This window comes from Dipodomys merriami, unplaced genomic scaffold (genome assembly GCF_024711535.1).
Source record: "Dipodomys merriami isolate MVZ:Mamm:240054 unplaced genomic scaffold, mDipMer1.0.p SCAF_30, whole genome shotgun sequence".
Classification (NCBI taxonomy): Eukaryota; Metazoa; Chordata; class Mammalia; order Rodentia; family Heteromyidae; genus Dipodomys; species Dipodomys merriami.
The window spans coordinates 5,035,603-5,063,063 of NW_027204493.1; the positions used below are offsets into that span (position 1 = coordinate 5,035,603).

The 27,461-nt window shown below is 42.5% G+C and overlaps 2 protein-coding genes across 2 annotated transcripts in view; both read left to right on the plus strand.

Moving 5' to 3' along the window:
- Positions 1–27,461, plus strand: part of Egflam (EGF like, fibronectin type III and laminin G domains) — a 526,724-nt gene that overhangs the window by 5,792 nt on the left and 493,471 nt on the right. The window contains exon 3 of the mRNA XM_070041065.1: positions 15,511–15,548. The gene's annotated coding sequence lies outside the window, so the exon portion shown is untranslated. The remainder of the gene's footprint in view (positions 1–15,510; positions 15,549–27,461) is intronic.
- LOC138840690 (lys-63-specific deubiquitinase BRCC36-like) lies at positions 3,584–5,189 on the plus strand. The gene has a single exon (XM_070040954.1). It carries the CDS (start codon positions 3,584–3,586, stop codon positions 4,439–4,441), a length of 858 nt encoding a protein of 285 aa, XP_069897055.1. The 3' UTR covers positions 4,442–5,189.

Sequence of the window (27,461 nt, forward strand, 5' to 3'; positions counted from 1 at the left end):
GGCAGAATTCATGCTGGGAAAAACACTTAAACTTCTGAAAGAAATTTACCAAGGCAATGTAAGTTCCATTAAAAACTCCAACGTCATTTTTTTCACACAAATGGAAAAATCAATCCTAAAAGTTATATGGAAGCATAAAAGACCACAGTTAGATAGACCAATACTGAGCAAAATGAGCAATGCTAGTGCTATCAAAATACTTCAGATCCATAGTGGCAAACAGCATGGTATTGGCATAAAGAGAGATTCATAGACCAATGGAGTAGAGTAGAAATTCACAAAACCTACACAGCTATAGCCATCTGACTTCCAACAAGGAGCAAAAGGCATATATTGGAAAAAAGACAATCTTCAACAAATGGTGTTGGGAATTCTGTATATCCACTTATAGAAGACTGAAGCTATGTCACTATCTCTTTTTTATGTTTTTTATTGTAAAAATACTGTACAGAGAGGTTACAGTTACATGAGTAAGGTAATGAGTACATTTCCTATCATGTCACTATCTCTTATATCCTGCACAAAAAATAATTCAAAATGGATTATAGGCCTAAATATAAGACCCCAAACTTTGAAACAGCTAGGAGGACACACAGAGAAAAACCTAGAAGTTAAAGGCACAAGCAATGCCTGTTTGAACAGGACTCCAATTGCTCAGGTAAAAAAAAAAGGCCAGAATTGATGATGGGATCATATCAAATTCAAATACTTCAAGATAGAAAAGGAAACTGATGGATAACCCATAGAATGGAAGAAAACCTCTTCTAGCTCCTCAGAGAAAGCTTAAGATTCAAGACATAGAAGGAGTGCAAAAGTTAACACCAAAAATACTAATAACCTAATTACGCAGATGAATTTAACAAGCCGTTTTCAGAAGAAGTATAAATAATAAATACATGAACAACTATGCAACATCAGAATGGCCATCATCAAGAAAAATACTCCAAAATATCCATTTTCCTTTCAGGAAGAAACAATCTCTTATACACTTGGGTGAGAAGGTAAATTACTGTAGCCACTATGGAACTCACTGTGTCGAGTCCTCAGAAATCTAAAAGTAGAATTAATATGTGATCCTCTTAATCACTCTTGGTCATGTAAATCAGCCTATAGTAGAGATACCTGCACACCCATGTTTATAGCCATATATGGAATGTTGGTGTCCATCAACTGAGGAATGGATAAAGAAATGTGGCAGATATACACATTGGAGTATTATTCAGAAATTATATTTTTGCAGGAAAATGGATGGAAACAGAAGTCATCATGTTGACTGAAATGATCCAGACAGAGAAAGAGAAATATTGCATGTTCTCTCTCATATCCAGACCTAGATGTAAAAGAAAGAAAGAAAGACTGATATAACTGCCATTCATTATGGGAAGAAGGAGAGACTATTTAGGTGTGGGCACAAGTGTGTGGGAGGAGTGTGAAAAGAGTGAAATGGAGTTGTATATGATCAAAGTACTTCATGCACATATGTGAAACAGAATTATGATACCTGTCCAAAATGTCTAAGAAGAAGAAGAGTGGGAAAACAAAAGAGTAAATTAAAGGGTAAAGTTAACTAGAGTATATTATATGCATATATGGAAATAACACAATGATGATTCTTTGTGCAATTAGTATATGCCAAAAAATGCTAGACGTGTGGCTCAAGTAGTAGAGCTCCTGCCTGGTAAGTATAAGGCCTGAGTTCAAATCCAAGTACTGCCGAAAAATAAACAATACAAAGTTCTAGCTCTTAAGAAACCTTGGCGTCACCAAAGTTTCTTGTGACAACCTCATCCTTCTCACCTTTCCCTTGCCCCAGGTCAACAGGCCCACAGTGGTCCCGTAGAGCAGCCCCAATACCTGTCCAGTTCTTGTGAGGCTTTCCGGGCAATGAGGACAACTCAGCGCCCACATGTTAATGGAAAAGGTCAATAATGCTGAGCTATCAGACACTGGATCAGGCTAAAGGGTGTATGTGTTGAGTTGTGGAGAATACTTACTTTGACCCTGTAGACATTCCTTATCCAATGAATTCCAGGCTCCGCATTCCAGCAAGGAAATGCGTCAGGAGAGGACATGGAAGAAATAAAAAACAACCGCTTCTACCACAATGACTTTGAATGTTTGAGAAAGTGTTCTGAGTTTTTGGTCCATAGTGGTAAAGGTAGCTTAGAACACAGCTTTGTGTTACAATGACAGATCCTATGAACCTTCCTAAGCCCTAGGAACTGAGAGGGCAGAATTGAGGAGAAAGTGGAGTATTTTCTCTGTCTTTGCCCTCGAGCCAACTTCTGCAGCCTCTAGAGTTTAGCAACATGCTTCTGTTCCACTGTACATGCAAAGGGCAGCGCTCAAAATGCCAAGACACAGTGGAAACAGCACACTGCAAAGAGCTCTCTCTCCACTCTGCTGTGTCTCTATCCTGTGATCCTTCCCAGCTCTGCAACACAGATGTGAAAAGTGAAGACAATATGCCATTGGGTTTCATTTCTTAAGGTGGAAAATATACAATTTACTATGAGATGCTTAAAATGTGAATAGACTAGTCCCCAGGGGGTAGCCGTGGCTTTAATGTAGAAACCTGGTGTAAACAGTAGTGTATACTTGGACATGGTGCCTTCTTGTAAAATGGCTCTGCCTGATTGGTTAATTCAATTGAGCTTTCAGGATTGGTTGGACTCCAGAGACTGGCCTGGCCCTCAGTGTGCAGACTGTAGTGCTTCATTTAGTCAAGTTATTCAGGGTTGTTCAGACCTTGGGGGTTCTATTTACCCCATTTACAGTCATGGGCCGAATTTATTCACCAGCATGACTTTCTGAAGACAGGAGCCATGGCTCATTTTGTATGTCCAGTGGCTAACACAGTACCAGGCATATGACTGATTCTTAATTTTTATAGTTCTATTTCAGTATAGATGATGCAGAATCAGTTACACACACACACAAAGTTTTCACTTGATGACGACTCCTTCTCCTCCTCCTCCTCCTCCTCCTTCTCCCCTTCCTCCTCCTTTTTTTGGTACCAGAACTAGGACTTGAATTCAGGGCCTGGGAGCTGGCCCTGAGCTTTCTTCTTCTTCTTCAGGTTAGTGCTTCACTACTTGAGCCACAGCTCCAGTTTGGCTTTGTGGTAGTTAATTGGAGGTAAGAGTCTCGCAGACGTTCCTGCCCAGGCTGGCTTCAAATCTCAATCCTCAGATCTCAGCCTCCTAAGTAGCCTGGATGACAGGCGGGAGCCACATGCACCTGGCACATTCGGGCATATGTGTACATCCCCAGAAAACCATTACCGCAGGCGAGATGGTGCGCGTACCCATCACCCCGAATTTCTTGTGTCTTTGCCAGCCTCTCCCTCTGGCACCCATCATTCTCAGACAACCACTGTTCTGTTTTCTGTCATGATAAATCTGTGCATTTTCTAGAATTTCACATAAAGTCATACGGACTTCGGATTGGTCAGCTGTGTGTTAGTGGAGTCCGCGTGCGGCGCTGCTGCGCAGGCGCGGAAGGCTGAGAGGCGCGGAGGGCTGCGCAGGCGCGGAGGGCGCCGCGGGGGGCGGAGCCTTGCACCGGAGCATTGTGGGGCAAGATGGCGGTTCAGGCGGTTCACCTCGATTCCGACGTTTTCCTCGTGTGCGTCAACCACGCTCTGAGCACCGATAAAGAGGAGGTAATGGGCCTGTGTATTGGGGTGCTGAAGGAGGAAGAGGGGAGTCACACCCGTTGTGGGGGTTCCGGAGAGGATCTGGGCACCGTGGCTGCGCAGGCCCAGGCGGCCCGGATCGTCCATATTCGCTCCGTCATCATCTTGCCGCGGTCGGACAAGAGGAAGGACCGGGTGGAGATCTCCCCGGAGCAGCTGTCGGCGGCCTCGGCGGAGACGGAGAGGCTGGCGGCGCTCACCGGGAGCCCGCTGCGGGTGGTGGGCTGGTACCACTCCCACCCCCACATCACCGTCTGGCCGTCCCACGTGGACATCCGCACCCAGGCCGCCTACCAGATGATGGACCCAGGCTTCGTCGGGATTATCTTCTCCTGCTTCGTGGAGGATAAAAACACGAACACGGGCCAGATCGCTTACACCTGCTTCCAATCCGCCCGCGCCCCGAGGAGCGCCGAGTATGAGAGGGTCGATGTCCCCCTCCACGTGGTACCTCGTGCCAGCATCGGGAAAGCGTGCCTCCAGTCGCTAGTGGAGCTGCCCAAGATCCTGTGGCAGGAAGAACTGGCCTCGTACAGGAGGATGTGCGGCCGCCCCGATCAGGACCCGGTAGCCAGGATCCGCAATGCCTCGGCGTACGTGGATCATGTGTGCAGTCAGGTGTCCGCGATCAGCGACCCCCTCCTCCAGTGGCTGGAGAACAGAGTGGAGCAAAACCAAGAGTTTCTGCAGGAGTTGACCCAAGAGAAGAAAGAGCTTATGGAAAAACTTTCTTCTCTAAAGTGAAAAAGGCGATACCCAGTATGAAATTACTTAAAAACTATCGCGGTCTGATGAAGAAACTGTGGAGGACTCATTTTCAAAGACTTCCTACAAAAGCCAGAAGCCATCGGAATTGTATTGTATTGTATTGTATTGTATTGTATTGGCAGTAACGTGGCCCTGGAAGGAGAAAGATGAACACCCAAGAGGCTGAAGCAATGGGTATCCACGGGTCAAATAAAAACAAAAGCCCCAAATCTTCAACCTAAATTTTACATCTCTATAAAAGTTACCTCAGAATTTACCATGGATTTAAGTGCAAGATGTAAAACTGTAAAAATTTAGAAAAAGGTCATGTGGGAATCATTAAAACCACAAAGAGATATGGCTTAACACATTTATCAGAATGGCTAATGGGAAAATAATGAAAATACCAAATGTTATTGAGGGTTCAAAATGGTTTCTCATCGACTGATGATAGGAATGTAAAATAGTATATCTACTCTGGAGAGGAGTTTGGAAATTTCTTTATGAAGTTAAACACAGTTACTCTACAACCCAGCAGTTGCACTCTGGACATCATACCAGACAAATGGAAACCTGTTTTGGCTCTAAAACCTGTACAGCTTCATTGAATCTTTATTTGTAAAAGTCCTAAACAGGCAAAAAGAAACAGATGTTTTGTAATGGTTAGATGGCTAAACAAATCAGAATTCTCATGGACAACTGCTCTGTAACAAAAAGGAGCAGACTCTTAATAAATACAGCTTAGAGGGACCTTGTGGGTATTTTGAATTAAAAAAAGTCTCAAAGGTTATATATGTGTGATCACATTTGTATAACAAATGTCAAAGTTAAATGAACAAAATTAGTGATTGCTAGGGACAGTGACTGAGTAGGTTGCAGCATTTGTAAGAATATGGGTTGAGGGGCTGGGAATGTGGCTTAGTGGTAGAGTGCTTGCCTAGTATGCATGAAGCTGCGTTCAATTCCTCAGTACCATATAAACAGAAGAAGCCGGAAATGGCGCTGTGGCTCAAGTGATAGAGCTCTTGCTTTGAGCACAGAGAGGTTTAAGGACAGTGCCCAGGCCCTGAGTTCAAGCCCCAGGACCAGCAATAAGTAAGTAAGTAAGTAAGTAAGTTAATAAATAAATAGACTCTTACAACATATAGTACATTTTTCTGGCCTGGGCTTTTTCACTCAGCATAACTATCTTGAGATTTGTCACTATCCTTTTATACATAAATACTTTTATTCCTTCTTACTGCTGGATAGTATTTCATTACATGAATCATAGTAGATGCTTATCATATGTTATGGTTTCACAGCAACTTCAGAATTAAAATATTTGGGGAGAAGCAGTGATGGGGTATCATTTTATTCCAAGTGAATAAGTCCACTCAGGAAGTCAAAATGGAAACCAGGAGGCAAGTTAGCATGGTGGAGACTTCTCGTCATCCAAGGTCTGTTCTGTCTCTTTTCATGGCAATGGAATGACTGGTTTTGATCTGGGCACAAAACCCTGTGCAGTGTTCTTTGCCAGCCTTCTATGAAGTTATGTGTAGTCAGGTGATTGGGTTGTCCTCAACTGTGTGAACTCCCTTAGAATTTTCCTTGAAGGAAGGAAGATCTTACTATCTGAAATATAGCTCTAATATCTGGTATTCCAGCAGCCATTTTTTGGGGGGGATCAGAATGGACCTTAGCTCATTTAAAAAATTTTTTGATATTCTGAACTTGTTGCATAAATTTATACACATTATGATGTTTTGATGCATGCATCGGGTAAATATTTTGCTTCATTTTTGTACTAGTACTAAGACTTGAACTCAGAGCCCTGAACTCTCACTGAAGTTTTTCTTTTATTCCTGCTCACAACTGATACTCTACAACTTGAGCCATGTCTCCAGTCTGGCATTTTTTGCTGGTTATTTAGAGATAAATTCTTAAGGGCTTTGCTGCCTGGGCTTGTTTCAAACCTTGATCCTCAAATCTCAGCCTCCTGAGTAGCTAGTATGTGTGAGCCACTAGTGCTTGGCTGCATCATGTAATATTTAAACCAGGGTCAAAATCTCTCCTCTCAAATTATCACTTCATATTTTGAAAATATTCTGAATCTATAGTGCATTGTTGTTTTTTATAGTCACCCTTCTATGTTATAGCACACCAGAACTCCGTCCATCTATAATGCTACTATTGATCAAATTTTACCCGTCTCTCCCCCTACTCCTGACCCCTCCCTGACCCCTGATAAGTACTATTTTTTACTTCTGTGAGGCGAGGTCAACATTTTTGGGTTTCATATACAAGTGAGATCATGTAGCATTTGACTTTAATTTATCTATTTGACCTTCATCATGACTTTATGGAATCAGAACTATCATTATCCCCAGAGGCACAGAGAAGTCCAGTCTCTTGCCCATCATCACACAGCAAGGATGTGGTAAGCCTGGGATTCAAACCCAGAAAGCTTTGCTCCAAGGCCCATGCTCTCAATATATTCCATATCACAGAAGAAGTCTCCATATTTAAATAATAAAAGCCCGAAAATCTTGTGGCTAGCAAACATTTTCTCTTGTCTGGGAAGCCCATGTATCCAACATGTGCAAAAGTCACTTTGTTCTCCAACAGTCCTAGGGAAATGAAGGAATAAATTGAACTGAGCCATTCTTGGAATCCAGGTCTCCTAATGCTGCATGTAAAGTACTACACTCTGCCATGTGGCTTGTCTTGGAGGCCTGGGAGGCAGACTTGACTAGAGCAGGTTTGAGAAATCAAAGAAGATCTCGTGTCAGACTGTTGGCAATGGAACTGAACCACTCAAGCCCAAACTGTCTCGTCTGTTAAGATGTTTGCATTTTCGTTTGTAGTGTTGTCATCGTCCTGGTGGCTCAAAGGTATTTGGAGTTGACATAAGGATACTGTATTTCTTAGGGATTTTTTCCCCCTAGTCTATGTTTATAGATTGTAGGAGAAGAGTTAGAGGACTTCAGACTTCAAGAGTGAATCCTGTTTTAAATCATACTAGTACTACAATGCAGGGTACAGTACAGTGGGACACGTGTACCCCCAGGCACTGCATGGTGCCTAGCTCTGTCTCCAACTTCAGTTGTTTCTCTTCATGCTCAGGGATTCAAGAACTACCTTGGCCTTTTCTGCTGCTTTCCCCCAGGCACATTTCTGTCCTCCAAAATGAGATGTCCTTCAAGGGAAATTTCTCATTAGAAAAGGTCTACACATCCCAGGGGCAGCCATGAGCACATTTAGTCTCAGGGATAGAGTGTTAATTTACTATGCTTCCCTTTCTCCAGTGTTTTGTTATAAATGGATGAGTCATTTGCAACACGGTTTTACACACACACACACACACACACACATATCCTGGTCTATCAACCAGGCTTTACGGAAGCAAATTTCTTTTCTTTGTTTTTAAAAGAGAAAAAGCAAATAGAAATAGTAAGCATATTTGCTGACATCTTAGTGAAATCAAATTATGACTAATTTGTTAAATCCATCATACTGTTTCAAGGCAATTCTATTTAACTCACCATTTCTTTCCTATATTCATTTGCCTGGTAAACTCCCATTCTTATGGAGTGCAGTGTTTATGCTGCACTTTTGTGCTATTTCTGAATATCAAATGCATCTCTATTCTAATGGCTTAGTAACTTGTTGCATATCCACTGCTTTTGTTAGGTCATGAGTTTCTATTTTTTTATTAGCACACAGTCACACAGGGGGAAATTTCCAATCATGTGTACAATGTATTTCAATGTACTCTCTCCCTTTAAAAACTTTCAACAGATTTCACTGTTCTGTTTTCATATATGCAATTCTGTACTTCAACCATATTCACCCTCATTCACCTACTTGTTAGCCCAATAGGCTATGAGTTTCTTGAAGGCCGAAATTATAACTAATCTTATCACATACCTTTGCACATAGGTGTGGCAGGCAAAATGGCAAGGTGGTTCCAATATTTTGAGTCCTTATGATGCATTTCACCTGTATAATACCTTCTTGAATGTGGATGAGACCCAAAAGTATGATGTTTATCCTGTGCCGATCAGGTCATGTCATATGACCAAGGTAAAGAGAGTTGGCAGATACAATTAAGGCCCCAGATCAGTTGATATTGAATTAATCCAAAGAGGGATGATGTTAGGGAGGCCTGCATTAATCAGGTGAAAACCCTTTAGAGAGCTCTGGGCCCTTCTTGAAGGAAGAGACTGTGGAGGAACTTGTGTAACTGAGGATGGCTTCTAGGAGTTGAGAGCAGTTCCCAGCCACCAGCCAGTCAGAAAACAGGAAGCCCAGCCACACAGCTACAAGGGAACAAGTTCTGCTCACACCCCCAGTGAGCTACAAGTGCTCTCATCAATCAAGCTTCTAGATGGGAATGTAGCTGATCACCACCTTAGCTGTCATCTGTGAGACCGTTCGGCTGGGCCTGGGCCCCAGGTTGGTGAGGTGATAGCACACATGCGTGCTGTCTTTTGCCTCTCACTGGAGGTGGTCATTTGTCATACAATGGTAGAAAATGAATAGGACCCACCTTTCTTAAAAGACTTGCTGATGTAAATTTAGTCAGGGAAAGAAACTGTTTAAAATGAATCTTGAGTAAGGTTTTGGCCAAGTTAAACAATGTAGACATTTTAGAGAATGGCCATCGTCCTCTGGGTCTTCCATCCGTGCAATCTCCTTTACATACATCCAAGAGTTCCATAAATCCTGGCTTCTGACTGTCTGCAAATAGGAAGTGAGATTCTCTCCAGCCATCATGCAGCATTCTGGAGAGATAAAATGGATCGAAATTGATGTTGAAATGAGACCACCATCATTTTGTGTCTGCTCACCATGAACAGAGCTCAGGATGATTAGAAAATGCGAAACACATGTGAACAGCTCAGACCCCTTTAGTTAAGTCACATTTACATAGATCAGTTTTCCCAAGAGACATTAAGTTAGCTGAACTTAAGCAATTAAAAAAAACCCTAGAATTTTTTGCTAAAGCCAAAAAAACATGGATGAGTTAAACTATATCAGATATAATGGTTTGTTTTGAGAAGTGTTTGGTTTTTTTCTATGTTTGCTTTTTTCTTTCTCTTTTTCTTTCCCTCCCTCCCTTCCTTCCTCCCTCCCTCCCTTCCTTCCTTCCTTCCTTCCTTCCTTCCTTCCTTCCTTCCTTCCTTCCTTCCTACTTTCCTTCCTTCCTTCCTTCCTTCCTCCCTCCCTCCCACCCTCCCTCCCTCCCTTCCTTCCCCTTTTCTTTATTTCCTACTTTCTTTTTCTTTCTTCTCCTTTTTTTGTAAAGCAGATAGAAATACAGACCTCTATAGGATCTTTAGCTGCCATAGTAGAAGTATAATAGGGAGGATTTTGTCCCACCAGAACCAAGGATATCACTAGCCATTACCAGGTCTGGGACCTGCTACTCCATTGGCTTTCCACTACATTCTCCAGCAATCTTTGAGACTATGACAGACACAGACATATGTCTGTGTCTGCCATAGTGAACATGGCTAAAAACCAAACCGAACCCAACCCTGGTTTCTGTGTTCCAGGACCTTGCAATGCCATCTTAGGGTTCTTTTACAGCCCTGCCATGTTCAGAAGAACCAATTTTTTTGGCCCAAGAGCCTCATCCCTCCCATTGCCAACATTTTCAATTTCATTTGCTCTTGGCTAAATGTAGCTTCCTGTTTCTAAGAAAAGAGACAGAAAGAGCCTTTTGAAGGCCTCACAGACAGTCTCAGAAGGCTTCATGGGCAGCAAACAACTCTTAGCAAACAATAATTTGATGAGTTAAGTGTAAACGGATCAGAGACATATGGGTTAGATTTTTGGGGAAATATACACGATGTAAAGCGGGATGGTGTGGGGGTGGGGTAGGGAAGAGAATGCTTGGAAAAATGTGGTTTGGGTCTTGCCAATTGCAAAATGTTTGAAACAAATAATTTGAGATGTTTTGCCCAGCCTAGAGTGTGGCTAGATTCGCCTTTCCTTGTATTTATGTGTCATTTTCAGACTTGGCACACATGCCAGTGCTGGTTTAGGTCTTGGGTAGACTGTTAGAAATGTAGCTATTTTGAAAGGTCATGCCACATGACTGCCGTTGGGGTATCTGAGATGAAGTTTGAGGCAGTATTGGGGGACAAGCTGGGTATTATTTGGGAACATCTGTCTCTAGTCCAGTTTGTGGAGCTCCAAATCCAGGCTGTGCTTGTGAGATGTGTCAGCCTGAAAAAAAAATAAACCCTTCAATCTCAGTCTCCTTATCTGGGAAGTGGGACCAATCATAACCTAGACTCCATGGGGACTGGGATGCTAGGTGAGTGGAGTTAGAGGAAGGTGGCCTCTAGGGTATATTCCTGCTATCTATACTGCCACTCTGATAATTGTGTTATCTTGGGCAGTTCTTTAGTCTCTCTGTGGTTCTTTATCTCTGTAGCAGACCATTAGTTAACATTGCATTGCTGTAACAAATACTTGAGAAAATCAACTTAAAGGAGAAGAGGTTGCTTTTGACTTACAGTTTCAGAAGTTCTTGTCCATGATCAGCTGGCTTGATTGCTTTGGGACTGCAATCCACATAGTATTGTGGGAACACATGGTGGTGTAATCTACTTACCTTATTGAAGCTGGATGAAAAGAGAGAGAAGAGGAGGAATTGGGGGGTCCCCAGGAGCCCTTCAAGCTCACGCCCTCAGTGACCTCACTTCCACTAGGCCCCACTCCTCCCAACAGCCTTACCCCCTGGAGAACAAGTCTTCACTACATGGTCCTTTGGGGGCCTTTCAAGATGTAAAGAAATGTTAGCACCCGTCACACAGAACTAAGAGTGAAAGTACTTAGCACAGGGCTGGCACATGTAAATATTCAGCACATGCTATTGTTACTTATAACTGCTCTTGTGCCATTAAGTCTTTGGGTGTTGTAGAAAATAAGGCAAGTTCATGTCCATGCTAGAATAAAGGCAGTCCCTCACTCCAACTTTGGGAATTGCCTCCAACCTACTCTCCTTATTACTTCGGTTGTAGATTCTTTATTTTTGTCCTCTCCAAATTAAAGAGAGATAGATTCTTTCATCTAAAATTAGACACATCTTTCCTCCATCCTAGGAAATATCCTTTTATCCCTTTTACCTTACCACCATTTAGTGCTCAAAGGCACTTAGTTCAAGAGACCAACTAAACAAAAACAAGGATGAGTCCAACTAATTGAAACTAGAGGTGCAAAAGGAAGGAAATGATTCTGGAGTTCTGCTGGTTTGATTCATATACTCACTTAATTCATTACTTCATTCATTACATTCAATCCTTGTTTCATCCTAATGAATAATAGAGACTTGAGGGTGTGGCTTGGGCATTGTGAAGTTTTCAAGCTCTCCAAGTGCTTCTAATGTAAACCCAGGGACCAATTAATGAGCACTTCAGGTATTTCAGGGGTCATTTCTGATTCTCACTACTTTTAACTCCTTCACTCAGAACCCATCTTCTGCCCTCCACACCATGGACGAGCATTTCTGCCCTTCAAGTCTGCAGTAGTAAGGCCTCTTCCTCTTGTGAGTGAGTACTGAATCAGAGTGGCTACCAACTTGTCCCCCATCTCTGCTCTGAGAGATCCTGTTTAATCTATTCCATTTCTGTCTGCCCAGTGCCCTTGAGCTGCTCTGTCTTTATGTTCTTGATAGCATACATTTTGCTTCTTCTGTCCTTCTTGGTCACTGATGACTGATGGCTTTCATTTACTTTGCCAAATATGGTATCAGAGGCTGTGTAGTATAGTAACAGACTGGACCTAGGTTTAGATCTTTTCTTGGCTACTGACAAGTTCCTTCATGCCTCCTCATTTGTAAAATAGGAAACATCTGAAAACTGCTATTGTAAAAGTGAAAGAAGATAAAGAAGGGGTAATGGTTGTGGCAATGGTGGTGGTGTAATTACTCTGATGACAATAGTAATTATGGTAATGGTGGTGGTGGTGAGTGCTGGTATGGTGGTTCTGGGATAGTGCTGGTAGATGATGGTAATGGTGGTAGTTTGATGGTGGTGACCGTGATGGTTGTGTGCTGGCTGGGGTGGTGATGGTATTAATGGTGATGGGAGAAGTATGAGTGATAATGGGTTGGTAACCATGATGTGGTGATGATAAAATTTCAATTAAGCAGAAAGCATGGTGATGTGGCTAGGGGTGTGGCTGAAATGGTAGTGCACCTGCTCAGCAAGGCTCTGAGGTTAATGCTCAATACTTCCAAAAGGGGAGAGCAGAAGCTGGAGGAACCATCAACACTCTTTTGAGAGGAGTCTGTGGGAAACAAGGACAGAGTCTTTTTGCATTTGTCCCATGGGAGTGGTTGATTATACGAGGAAACATGGATCAGGAAAACAGCTAGGCTGTACGATGTTACATGAAGATTATTATATAGATTACATTTATCCAATAGAAAAGGAGTGGGGAACTCTAGGCTGTTGCCTTTGTATGTATGATGTGTGTGCAGGTCATCAGGGTCTGCAGTTGGGACAGAAAGCTGGATGTGAAGCGGGAGAGGGAGAAAACTGGATCAAGCTTTTGAGTCTCACCAGATTTCACCTTAGTAACACTGGCAATCAGTGGGAAGGGCGAGTGTCACTCCTTTCACACACTAGCCTGGACTCGGACTTGCTGGAAGAGGCCCAGCAGAGATGCAGAGGCCCAGCCTCAGTCAGCTCTGAGACAATGTGAGTTGCTTCTCTATGTGCTGCGCCATCAGACCTCCTGAGCATGATGGCTTCTGCTTGATGTCTGCCTTCCAAACCCCTTGTAGAGGTCTCTGGTTGCTCACCTTCATCTAGAACCACAAGGAAGGGAATGAAAATCATTCCTGCTTAGTTCTCTGACACAGCTTAAGTCACCATGTGGGGGAGCTCATGCAGACTGGAAGAATTAGATACTTTAGGCCCTCCAGTGGCCTGCACACTATGCTCACCTGGAACATTTCAAACCTGCAGAGGAAGTGACTAGAACCAGATTTTGATTGTGCCACAAGCCTGGAAAAGGGGAACTCTCAGTATTCTCAGCTCAAGGAATAGCCTGACTGGTTCATCTTATCCTCTCTAACCTCTGGCCACTGAGGGAAAACATCTTGTATTAATTGTTGATTTTGGAATCATGACCGTGTTGAGGCTGAAAACATCTGGCTCTCTTGAAGTTATGGGCAAGCTTTTAGCCTCTCTTCTGTCTCTTTAAGTGACCACTACTCTTGCTGTTGACCCAACTTTCTATTTATGACGTATATTCCCTCTAAGACCTTAACTTAGGATGATTCAACTTTTAACTTTAGGGTGATGCCAAAATGATGTGAATTCAGAAGCAGTTGTACTTCTTCGAATGTTCTATTTTGACCTTTTCCTGGTGTATAGTTGAAGGCAGTCAATGGCAGTGAGCAGGAGCTCTTACCAGGCATGTGATCTTGGGGGTAACAACAGATAGGCTACAGTGAACTGAATTGCTAAGATAGGATGTTTGGTTGGCTTAGGTGTAGTAAATGCATTTTGACTTACGATATTTTCAACACACAGCGGTTTGTCGGAATGTAACCCCACTGTAAGTAGTGGAACATCTGTAAGTTGAACTTAATAGGTCTCTTTGGTGCCAACATCTGAGACTATGGGTGGTCTTTCTAGGGCCTCTAGTGCTCTTGAGTTATAACCTTGTAAAAGCCTCTACCCACTTCTTAATATGTTAACTTCTCGAAGCTTCATTTATCAATAAATACACATAGATCTAATTTTTATTCTTTTGTTCGTGTATTTTCTTCATCTAAGATGCATATAAAATTTAGCTCAACTCTGTTCTCTCTCATGTTTACTTATCTCTGCTCTAATCTATATCAAGCTGCACATGGAGAGCTGGGAGGGGGATAGTTGATTGTGAGCTTAGTACTGTGAAAATGAATAATTTGCCATTCAGTAGTCACAATCATATCCTTCACTTGCTCCCATTCTTTATTTTCTATGCTACCTGGTTGTGACCATTTTCTCCAGCTGCAAGCAATTTTCACAAATTGTAAGCTATGCAACAGTCATAATCCCTGTAACTATGACTTGAGGCTGAAAAAACACTGGTTGTCGTCTGATTTGGAAGCTTCTAGAAAGGATCCTCTTACTTGTGGCTCATGGCTGACACATCTCAGATTATGGACAAGTTATTATGGTTATTTGCTCTCCAGTTTTCTTATCTATAACATGAGAGGATTCCCTGTGTATCATGCCAGCCATCTTCTTTGAAGCCCTGAGGGATTACCAGACAGCTTGTTGGCGTGGGGAAGGATCTGGGGTCTAAGAGGCCTTGTTCCTTTATCCAATCAGCAAAGGGCATCTTATATCTCCTTGGTATATTTGATTTCTGTGATAGACTGGATTGTCAGAAAATAATGACTCCCTTCTTCCTTTTGGAGCAGACCGTCCACCCCTGTCCTGATAGTAGATTTTGAACTTGGCTGGTAACTTCCTTTGGTCAATGGAATGGGAGAGAATATAAGTAGAGATTTTTTAATGCCTTCCATGCTCTTCCATTCCCAATGAGAATGTGCCTCATGTAGCCATGGGTCATGGAGAATCAGGGCAGGCCTAAATCCAACTGGTGGCCTGAAGCTGAGTCCAAGTAGGACAGCTCATAGTCAACATGCAGATCTGTTAGCATGACAACAAGTTTCATTTGAGGGTGGTTTGTTACATAGCATCATTGTAGCCATAGCTGTCTGATACATCTTAGAAGTGAATTTTGTCCTCTAACCAGGAGGTATTTTGGCTTCAAAAAGTTTGAAAGACACTGAGTTTGCTAATTTTTCTACTCCCCCATTTGTATTCTGATATTCTTATTCTTTCTCTGTGTATATATAGGAGGAAAGGAGAAAGAAAAGGTTTTAGAAACAATAAAAAGCTTGCAGTAAGCACACGTTTTCCTTTCTGTGGGAGGAGGGTGATTATTAGGGAGTTTGGAGGGGAGACAGGCATGTCCACAGTTAAAGTTGGTTTAGTTTCTTCTTTGAATCAAGTACACATGTCTGCACTGCAATTATGTATTCATTTGTCTATTTTGTGTTCTAGGTTGCATACAACCCCTGGAATTCCAGGAAGAAGGCAAGGTAAGAGAATAATATTGTACGTGGCCGGAGTTATGCTGTGTGTATCCCCTTTGCACACCATTGCAGACCATGGCTTCAACTTCAAACGGACTTTTCTGATTTCAGATGAAACAACAAAGCTTTGCGAATAGAGTCAAAATTGAGGAGCAGAAATTGCCAACTTTTTTGTCTTCTCATTATTTGTGTATGTAATGAGGTGTGAGGGAGGCAATTTTTAGGAATTCCTGGAGTACTATATTGCTAAAGTGCATTTATAAACATTTAAGGTCTTAACAGGTTGACATCCTTCTCAGAAGTGTGTATGGATAGGGGAAGAGAAGAGGAATGAAGAAGGTCTTCGGCGATTTGCAAGTCATTTTTCTCTACTTCTATGCATAGTTCTATTTTTTTAAGATGTTGGAACATTTCCAGTAGAAGTGTAAAAACCGTATTTGGATGTCTTCTGTTCTTATTGCGGTTCACCTATTGTGGCTTCATAGTTTTGCGGGTTTAAAAATGTATATGTAAATAATATCCCACCTATCGTGGGAGTTTCATTCCAGAGACCCCCACGATAGGTGAAAATCCACAAAGTAGCATTGAGTGAACTGCCATACAGAGAGGGCGAGTATATGAGGCTGCCACTTCATCTCTGGAATGAAATTCTTGGGGAAGGCGAGGAATCACTGTGATCGTCTAAGGGATGACTATCATGCATAAGGAGTGTAGGGGTTGTCTCTTTAAGAATGAGCAGCATTTCAGATTAGATCATGGAGGATGGTTCTGTTGCTCAGAAAGTCTTTTTGTTGTTGTTGTTAATCTTTAAGTAGCTGTATAAAGGGATTTTAATCCAACATGCCAGTTTGTGGATATAATGTATCTTGATCAATGTCACCCCTTTTATCATTCTCCCCTATCTCAGGAACCAGGTAAATAGAGGAAGTGAGTGGGCTGGGGAAATCTTGATGGCGTTTCTGAGGTCTTCATGAGGCAGGCTGGGCCTGGTCTGTGGGGAAGGGCCTGGTTTGAGGTGGTCTCTGCCATCAGCCAGTGCTCAGGTTGGGCTCCTTCACTGATGGTCGTCTCTGCGTTGGAGTATCTAGTGCCTGTTTGTCCTGGATTGAGTTCCTCAGAGAACAACAGGGTCTGCTCAATATTTTAGAGCCAGAACTTGATAGTGCTTACTACCACCCTGGGGGGAACAGAGTCTGTATCCCCAGTCCTACCTTGGAGGAAGCGGGCTCCAGAGACAGTTATTTTAGATTGACTAATGAGAATCTAGCAAACATAAGCCTATTGGCTGTATTTATTAAGTGCCAGGAGGTTTTGTTATAGACACCCCTTTCTGGAACTCTCTAAAAAGAATCAGAGAATATATATATATATATATATATATATATATATATATATATACATATATACATATATATATATATATACACACACACACATATATATACACTCACTCAGCTAGTAGACAGGGAAGGTACAACTACAAAAGACAAAATCAATCTATATGAGAGAGAGAGAGAGAATCCAAATGAATTCAATAGTACATTAAATATTAATGAATTGAATATTGCAGCTGAAAGGTAAAGGTTGTTAGAATATATTTTTTAAAAACACCTCAAATATATACACCTTATAAGTGACATACCTTAAAATAAGGATGTTTGTACCTGTGTCTATAAACGGGCATAGTCCTTTCCAAAAGCAACATAGTGTTACATGCTGAGAGTCTTAAGCTTGCCTAATCCTTTCGTCTTAAGCCAATCTGGACTAGAGTAGACCTTAGTTCAAATTCCATATCTTCTCTCAACAAGCTGTGTGACTTGGGCAACTGAATCAGTTCTGTTTCTTCATTTGTAAAATAATTAGTCTTATTTTTGATAACAGTATCAGGATAATTAGTGTTTTTCTTGTGGGATGTTGTGAGGAGTCAATGTAAAGTGGTTAGCGCTGAGGCTGATATGTTTATATGTTCATGATTATAATTACTGCTGCCCTTGCTGTGTTTCACACCTGTTCTCAGCTAAGAGGCCTAGAAGTCCTGTTGCTATTGCTTTTATTAATCAAATCCTAGGAATCTGGAAATATATATTAGGGTATATTGCCTCCTATCTGTATGCATTAAGAAATTGAAACAGTTTAAATGTTTTTGAGATCTTCAGATCTTAAAGTCATTGTAAGTCACTGGGATCCATCAGAGAACAAAATAGATGGAGACCATTGCTCTTAGACAGGCCACTAGGAAGTAGTTGTAGCTCAACTACTTTGTTTTGAAAACAAAGCCTAGTTTTTTTGAGTTGGGAATCACAGTGAGACCTATGGACAGAAAAGGCAATTGAGTAGAGGAGAGTGGAGGAAAAATGGCTGTTTAGGAGCAGAAATGAGGGGTACAGCTCGTCTAGGCCTGGGAGCCCGGGAAGGTGGGCCTCTGTTGCACAAACTTGGTTAAGCCATTGAGGAAACATGGCCCCAATGTACCTCAGAAGGCAAGAGTTTGGGTTTAACATGTCTGACAAAGTGACAGAAGGGTTCCATTTTCCCTCTGTAGTTTGGGGATGGGAAGGAGACTGAAGAACTGGAAGAAGATGAGAAAGGAATGACCCAATGGGAGACAGTGAGGATGGCTGGGAAGCACGAGCAATTCTACTTCTCTCACATTTCTTAACATTACTGAGGGGCAGCATACAGAGCACACCCATCAGATCCAACTTTCCTAACTTCTATCACTACATGCAGGCTTTGATTTATTTTTGTTAGGTTCTACATGCGAGAGCAATGAACACTGATCACTAATCCTCAGTTTTAAGCTATTTGCTATTCTGTTTTTTTTCCCCTAAACATCAGTAAAAGTATGAGATATGCCTAGGAAAAGCAGTGGGAAAGGAACAGGGTCTGTGGGATATGGGGTATGAACAAGTACACAGAATAGAAAAGAGATGCAGGCAGAAAGATGGTGATCTCAAACCCAGAAGCTCCTGTGAGGGAGAAATTAAGTGAGATTAAGTCTCCTCTCTAGCCTTTAGAAGGCTTGGGGTGGGGTTTAGACTCCCATGGGATGGAGGCTTAGGCCATCAATTTGCATATTAAAAGAAGGCTGGTGCTGGTGGTTCATACCTGTAATCCTTGCTACTCAGGAGGCTGAGATCTGAGGATCATGGTTCAAAGCCAGCCCAAGCAGGAAAGTCCGTGAGACTCTTATCTCCAATAAACGACCAGAAAACTGGAAGTAGCACTATGGCTCAAGTGGTAGAGCACTAGCCTTGAGCTGAAGAGCTCAGGGACAGCGCTCAGACCCAGAGTTCAAACCCACAACCAACCACCACCACCACTACCAACGACAAAAGCTGGTGTCCTAGGAGATTTCCTCATTCTTATACACATCTCTGTACACAGAGGCTCTGTCCAGGGAACTTGCTGACCCTCCTTGGGGCCTTAAATAGACTCAGAGCCATTATTAGCAACAATATTTTGCAAATAGATACCAGAGGCTTGACCTGCCCTAGGGAATTTAGGAGGATGATTTGGACAGATCCTTTGGCCAGCCACACAGGATGTGGGACAGAGTTTGATGGCAGAGAGGTGGGTAGAATCAGGGAACAATGAGCAGGTGAGAAAAGTGCATGGGAACGGTGCCAGGCTCTGAGGCTGCAGAGGGAGACAAGGAAGCCCTATACAGCACTAAGCCTTTTGGTCCCTGAACTCCTGGCCCAGCCAGAGACCTGGTGGCAATAGCCCTTTTAGTCCTCTAGATGTTTCTAAAACAACAGCCCTGAGTGCTTTTGGTGTACCTAGCTTGGGGAGGGAAGCTATCATTTGCTTGTCTCGGGTGTAGGACCATTGGTGAAATGCATTGTTTGTAGAGAATATAAAGAACAGTCATTTAATAAACTAAAACCAACTGCTCCTCTATGATCACCATGTGCAAACAATTCTACACATTGTCAGTGATAACTTACCCCTCCCTGCTGGTGGACCGTAGGGCCTGTCTCACCTCCTGCTCTGGCTAGACAGTAGTTGAATTGGGGAATGTAGAAGGAGCACATGCACGAAGAAACCCCAAATTCCTCAAAGTGCTAAATAAGTGGCTTTCAGGACTGAACATGAAAAATGTGATCCAGGCCAAGGGCAGGACAAGAAAATCCTCCGAAGACAGCAGCTGAGCAGAGGTTAAGCAAACATCATTGCCAAGTTGTGTAGCAGCTTGGTTAAACAGAACGTTTACACTCAGTATTAGTGTCTTTTCAGAGAAGAGACAGGAGCTAATCTCAGCTGTGGTGAGGGGATAAATCACAGCCCTGCAAATCTGGAGACTATATCTAAGAGAAGCTAGAAAAAGACCACATCCTAGAGACTGTGGGCATGTCGTGGGTTATTGGATATGAGGATGCTCAGATTCCTTCCTAATCCTAGTGCATACAGGGGCAAAGGCTACAAAAATTTAGACCAGCAGTTCCAGAGTGTGGAGAATCCACGTACTGAGATCCCATCCCAGACTTCTGGAATCAGAAACAGGTGTAGGCCAGTTTCCAATAGCCTTTCTAATGGCTTCAGTCTCCATTAAAGCTGGGTCAAAGTGGACTCCAAGATTTGGCTTCCTGTAAGAGGTGGCAGCAACTCCCTTCTCCTCTACACATCTATGCCAGTCATCGAGGGCTTGAGGGTCTGCAGAAGTGAATGATATGACAGGGTCAGTGCAGTATGCAGATCATAGATTTTAATTGCTAAAAACTAAAAAAGTGAATAGTATTAGTTAACCAAGGATCTTAGACTGCTGTAAAAGGCTCCAAGGAAAGACTATCCAATATCTGCTTCCAGGGTCTCATTCTTCTTATGTTTAGGATATTTAATCTAATAGAGATGAGGGTAGGCAAACAAAAAGGGAACAATATGTCAAAAGGGGCAAAAAAAATAGGCACAGCACCATCTGGGTACATTTTACCAAATATCCTGCTCTACCATTGTCCTATTGACCACAACTACTCTTGGTACAGTGGCCAGCAGTGCCCCAGCAGGGGGACTTTTCAAGGTTAGCCAGAGGCCTCATCTATACCTCATTAGAGTCGAGGGTTCAGGCATGCACCTCTCCTTAGATTGCCATCTTGGCCCTGGCAGTACTTTATTAGGTAAAACCACTCTGTCTTATGGCTCCTGGAAAACTTCCCTTTCCTCAGAATTCCACAGTTATGTACATATGCTTAGCATAATCATGAAAGCTTGTCCATAGAATTGCTGAGAATCCTAGGGTTTAGCACACTAGACTATTTGCTGAACTGCCTGCTGCTAATCTCCTTTGAGGGCACTCTTTCTCTCTTGCTTCCATAAATCTCATTGTTAAAGCCAGTATGTGGCAGTGCATTGGTGGCTCATATCTGTAATCCTAGCTACTCAGGAGGCTGAAAACTGAAAATCACAGTTCAAAGCCAGTGCAGGCAGGGAAGTCCATGAGACTCTTATCTCCAGTTAACTACCTAAAACCTGGAAGTGGAACTGTAGCTCAAAGTGGTAGAGCACTAGCCTTGAGCAAAAAAGCTCAGGGACAGTGCCCAGACCCTGAGTTCAAGCTCTAAGACTGACAAACAAACAAACAAACAAAAAAACCTTCTTTATGTGTCTACCTCTGAATTCTATGGCAAGACTAAGAACCTGTTACTCACTTTCACTGATCTAGCACATTTAAAAAAATTTTTAATGTGAAAATACCGTACAGAGGGGTTACAATTACATGGGCAAGGTACTAGCACAATTTTTAATGTTTGGGCAAATTCTTTTAATTAGCTCCTCTAAATCCCTTCTGTACATGAAAACATTGCGATAATACAGTCCTAGAAAGGATGACTTTCATTGTCATCATCAGTTATTGATCCTAGAAAATGGGAAGGGAAGGCCATTCAGAAAGAAATCCCATCCTGTCGGCTGGGCCCATGTAGCTCAGTACTTTGTGGACATTCCTAGTTACCCAGTGAGACCCAGGGGTAGGGGAGGAGCTGTGTCATCACATTCTGTTGTATAATGAGGCAGATGCACATCAATTTTTAAGAGTCAGACCGGGTTAAACTTGGCACTCCTATTAATAAGCTACATGGCTTTGGGCAAGTTCTTTATTGGCTGTGAATCTTGGTTTGCACATATCAAAATGGAATTTAACTCCCCAAGATATTGTACAAAATCTTGGAGTGAGGGTGTGATGCATGGGCACATGGTGACTGAGAGGCTGGGAGTTGTGCCCATGAGGACACTAGAGAGGTACCAGGAGCCAGATGTTGAGGGGCCTTGTGTACCTCCCTTTGCAAGACCATTTGCCAGAATTCTTTCATTTGATACTTACCCTGAGGGCCTTGGCATGCAGAGTCACCACAATGCTTCATCGAACGGGGAAGCATTTCACCTGTTAGTTTAAACTTATGAGATTCTGGGGTAGGATGCTAAGATGCATTTCTCTGGGCTTTGTCAGTGTCTTCCATGTGATAATATCTCAGTATTTTCAAACTAGATGCCATAAATAGCATCATCCCCCATTGAAGGATGAGGAGACTCAGTGGTGGGTGAATGCTTCCTGAGTTCTGTGTTGGAGGTGGGTGCAAGGTTAGAGACATAGCCAGGAGTGTTCAGTTTAATAATAAACCACCAGACAGAGGCAGGTGCAAATGATCCAAGGGCACCGGGCTTCAAGGCAGTTGGGAGAGTCCTACTCATGGACCAAGTTGGCATGAATTGTTGAGAACCCACTGACTATGTTCCATGTGTCTGACACTGGTTAATATGACAGGGCTGGTCCCGTCCTCAACTTGCTCACAGACCAAGGCGGCACTAGAGCAGAGCTGTAAAACTGTGTGTACTTCCTTGTGGCAAGAAGGACTTGAGTACGGCGCTGGTCTCATGGGCTGTGGCCTTCCCCAAGAGCAACCTGTTGTATTTACTGAAACCTTTTATGGCAAAAGGGACTTTGCAGATGAGTTAAGCCAAGGACTTTCTGGATTATCTGGGAGGGCCCAATTGAATCACTAAAGTTGCTGAACATGGAAAGGGGAGGCAGAAAAAAGTCAAAGCATGATGTGACTGGAAGAGACTGACATGTAAGTATTGAATATGCTATGGCTGACTTTGAAGGTAGAGGAAGGGGTATGAGGAAGGTAGAGAGCACCTAGAAGCTGAAAAAGGCAAGGGAAAGGATTCTGGTAGAGAATCCTTGTGGCAGCTTGGACCTTTGCTTGGAGAGAATCACAAACTCCTAACCTTAGACTATAATAAATTTATGCTGTGCTAAGTCACCAAATTGGAAAAATTTGTAATAGAAGCCACGAGAAACTAATAAATGAGGTCAGAACACACAGTCAGACTAATACTATTTGTTCTGATTGAAAAGTGCCCTTCAGTGTCTGTTCCCAGGTCTCAGGTTGGGATGTGACTGACTTTCATTAAGACACTGGCTTCATTGAATTCCTGGAGGTCCTAGGTTGGTTGCAGCAGGAAGTTCAGGTTCAGGGAAAAGAGTATGCATCTGGTACTTGAAGGAAGGCTTTTTGGTCTTGTTTTTTATTGTGAAAATACTGTACAGAGGGGTTACAATTACATGGGCAAGGTAATGAGTACATTTCTTATCAAGCATTGTTGCCTCCTCCTTTTGTTGTTGTTTTTTTGGTTGGTCATAGGGCTTGAACTCAGGACCTCAGTGCTGTCCCTGAGCTTTTTTGCTTAAAGCTAGCACTCTATCACTTTGAGCCACAGTACCACTTCTGGTTTTCTGGTGGTTAATTGGAGAAGAGTCTCACAGACTTTCCTGCCTGAACTGGCTTTGAACTGTGATCCTCAGATCTTAGGTTCCTGAGTGTCTAGGATTATAGGCATGAGCCACCAGTGCCTGGATTCAAGGGATGTTTTAGGGGTGCCATACAAAGCCTGGGCACTAAGAAGGTGGGTGATGCGTGGAAAGCTATGGCCTTGGCATAGCTTCCTAGGTCAGCTGCTCAGGCAGGAGTGACTTAGCTTCTGTTTGAATATGTCCTAAACATCACATCTTTCTTAAGTCTTGAACATCCCTTGATGTCATAGAGGAAGAGCACAGGATTTAGACTTGGTTCTATCGCAGCCAAATTACTTACTGATTGTGTAATTTTGGACAAATCACTTGGAGTAGTTTCCTTATTTATAAATATGCTCTTTTCTATGTTGTTATAAGGAGAGCGACTGCAAAGTATACAGATTGTATAAAACACCTGCTCATAACAGAACGGCTAGTGTTTCTGAAGAAGGGTAGGTGCAAGCTTCTCCTCACTTAGTGAATGGCTGCTGAATAAGAGCTAGTACCGTCCTCCTGGCTCCTGTGGGGGACAGTTCAGTTAGAGACTTGAGGCCACCGGGGTATGGATCTGATTAGGCAGTCCACTCCTACCTCCTTTGAAATAGTGCACACCTGTTCTAGTGCTCACTTTGGCAGCACATATCCTAAAATTGAAATAACACACAACGTGTCTTCATCTAGGTTTTAGGTAAGGGGGAAGGTGACAGGGAAGTGCAGAAACCAAGGTGCAGCTGGGTTTTGGGTTCTCTGGGCCTTGGTGGGAAAGACGATCAGAATAGTTTGATGACTCTTGGAAGAACACCCTGGCCGTGAGTGTGTAGCCTCCTACCAGTTGTTGAGAAAGGCGCTCCCTAGGCCTCCTCTTACCTCACCTATTTCCTGACCTTGGATCCTTCAGCCGTGTGCTTCTGTATTTCTGGGAGGTAGGACAGCCAAGGCCTAACTCTGGCCCTAGACCACTCCTCCACTGAGAGCAAACTCCAATGTAGCAGGATCCCTCCATTCCCCACTGCTTGAGAGCTATTTGGACAAGCAGTCCTGAATGCTCTTTGGCCTCCACCACTGTCCCTTTCCTCCCCAGGCTGTATAGCCTTGGGCTGCGTGGGGCTCCTCACACTGGACCCTACTCAGTAGGTTTCTCCCTGAATAAGTGAGTTGACAATGAATGGATGCTTGACATCCCAGAGGAGGGTACTCTAACCGGTTCTGACTTGCCAAACTTGAGGATAAATGAGAATAAGAGAAGGTGTAAGTTCTCAGTTTTCTTTTATTCTCATTTCCACTGAGAACTGAATGTTCCTGTGTTTTCCCCTCACAGTGCTTATTAATTATAGTCTATTACCTTTCCAGCATTCCTTCAAGTTTTTATCTCTCACTTGACGGACATTGTTTTTCTACATAGAAACAAAATTTGAAACTTTCATCTGGGTGTTACTTACTGTGCATGTGCAGTGTGTAGCAAACCAGGGACCCGTAGCCCATGGCAAATGCTGATCAGTAGACTGGGTACCTTTGACCAGCATTTCAAAACATATCAACCTCAAATTGGTTCCATAATAGGATGTCAGATGGTTACAAGTCCTAGCACGTTGACCTGGCTTCACAATGGGCATTTGAAATAACATCAGATAGACTGTGATGTGTCAAGGGCCTGTTTTTCTGGAACCCACTAGAGTACTTTCTTCCCTATATACCACTGGTGGGTGCCCAGAGATAGTCTGCTTGTGCTGCTAATCCATGCTAATGCATCTCTGGCTGTTTGAACATTAATCCAAGTGAATTCTAATTTGGAAGCACATCAAATTTGAATCTTTATTTATTTATTTTTATTTGGAGGAATTGCTTTTATTCTACATATTCACTACTTTTAGTCTACATTTTCTTTATATTGTCTTTGAGCTACAAACAACTATATCACAACTACTTAAAGATAATAAAAAATAAATTTAAATAAAAAAGGGACTTAATCAGAAACGATTGTCTACTGTGCACCCAAAGTACTAAAAATGAAAGAAACTCATTTGAACAAAACAAAGTATTCAGAAATTGTTTTACTAATGAAAAAATTAACATTGATTATTGGAAAATAAACAAGAGATATTACTTTCTAATAAGATGAAATACAACTGTGAGCTAGGTACTAGAAAATCCAATGACAAGTAAAGATGATGTCAGCTCTTCCTCTTTAGGTCTCTAGCTCCCACCTTTCTCATCAATACATACATGTAACGATTATGCAGAACAGACATCAGCATTAACTTTGGTTTAAACTGGCTTTAAATGAGGATGATTTAGTAACCATGGGGACCTTTGGTAATGTCTGAAGAACTCACTAAAGGATACTTGCATCTGGTAGGTGGAGTCCCGGGATTCTGTGAAACAAGAGGTAATGCAAATCTCAGTATTAAAAGGTTGACAGTGGGCTGGGAAGGTGGCTCAGTGGTAGAGTGCTTGCCTTGCATGCATGAGGCCCTGGGTTTGATTCCTCAGCACCACATAAGCAGAAAAAGCCAGAAGTCACGCTGTGGCTCAAGTCGTGGTGAAGAGCTGAGGGACAGCACCCAGACCTGGAGTTCAGGCCCCATGACCTAGGGGAAATAAAAAGGTCGACAGTATGGAGGTTGAACAGCCTTGCTCTATATCATGGCTTGTCCACTTTGGAGAGCTGATGCCCATTGAGAACTGTTACTGCTGGGAGAGCACTGGGCTTGAGCCCTGAGTGGAAGCGGGGCTATTTGAGACTCTGCCCTGTGACTTTGTGTAACTACAGAATCAAGCTTCTCCTAGTTCCATTCATAGTTACTTAATAAGAGTGAAAAAAGTTAATCCATTTTCTGCCACCAACTAGCTGTGTGTGTGTGTGTGTGTGAGAGAGAGAGAGACAGAGACAGAGAGACAGAGAGACAGAGAGAGAGAGAGAGACAGAGAGAGAGATTGCTAAAATTCTCTGGCCCTTTCCTCATTTACAAGGCAAATTTGTAATCAATGATCTCTAAGGTGGATAGGTTCAGAGTTCATGTTCTAAACATGAACTTGAATCCAACAGTCAAATGCTGCCCTCATTGTTTTCTAGGTGCTGACCCAAGTGGCCTGTGACTGTATCTTTCAACTCAAATTGGCTTTCCCTTTGCCTTCTCCCATTATAGGATCAATATTTGGATGCATTTTTATAAAACACAATCCAATTCCAAAGGCCCCGGGGTTTCAAATAGCACTTGGTAAATTCGAACACAATAAATATTTCATAGTTAAATCCAAAATAGCAACCTGGCTCCTTCCTAGTATTAAACAGATTGGAAAAGTCTCCATGGTAGGAAGCAGTGGGAAATGAATATCTTAGCAATTGAAGACATATGTGGATATGGCAGTTTTACCCTCCTGGCTACATCAAAGAGACAGACTCCTAAAGTGTATTCAGGGATAACCTGCCAATATCAGCACTTCGTCCACATAAATTGCAAGGTCTGGAATCAAAAGGAAAGTTTGCATTTTGAAAAGGAGAGACTGTGCCTTCCCAGTCCCAGTTATGGCTATGTCTAAATAAACATTAATAAATCAGGATCCAGTCATAAGCACAGTCTAAATAAGTTTAATAACCGTCTCTAATTTGACTCGCAAGTATCAGGAGTAGAAATGGTTGGTTGAAATAGGTCTCTCTTTTGTAAGATGAAATGAGCAAAATAGAAACATCCTTGTGAGGAGTTAAAAATCTTGTTTACTAGCCAGGCACTGGTGGCTCATACCTGAAATCCTAGCTACTTAGGAGGCTGAAATCTGAGGATTGCAGTTCAAAGCCAACGCTGGGCAGGAAAGTCAGTGAGACTCTTATCTCCAATAAACCATCAGAAAACCAGAAGTAGTACTGTGACTCAAGTGGTAGAGCTAACCTTGAGCTGAAAAGCTGAGGGACAGCACCAAAGCCCAGAGTTCAAGCCCCATGACCAATAAATAAATAAATTAAAAAAATAAAAAATCTTGTTTACTGCTGGCCACTTGAGACATTAATGAAGACAGAACTCCAAAAAGCAATCAATTAATGACTTGGCCCAAATCTTCTATTGTAGATTTCCTAGTGGTCAGTCAGTCTTGGCACTCAAATAAAGCTTAAAGTGGATAGAGAAGTACTG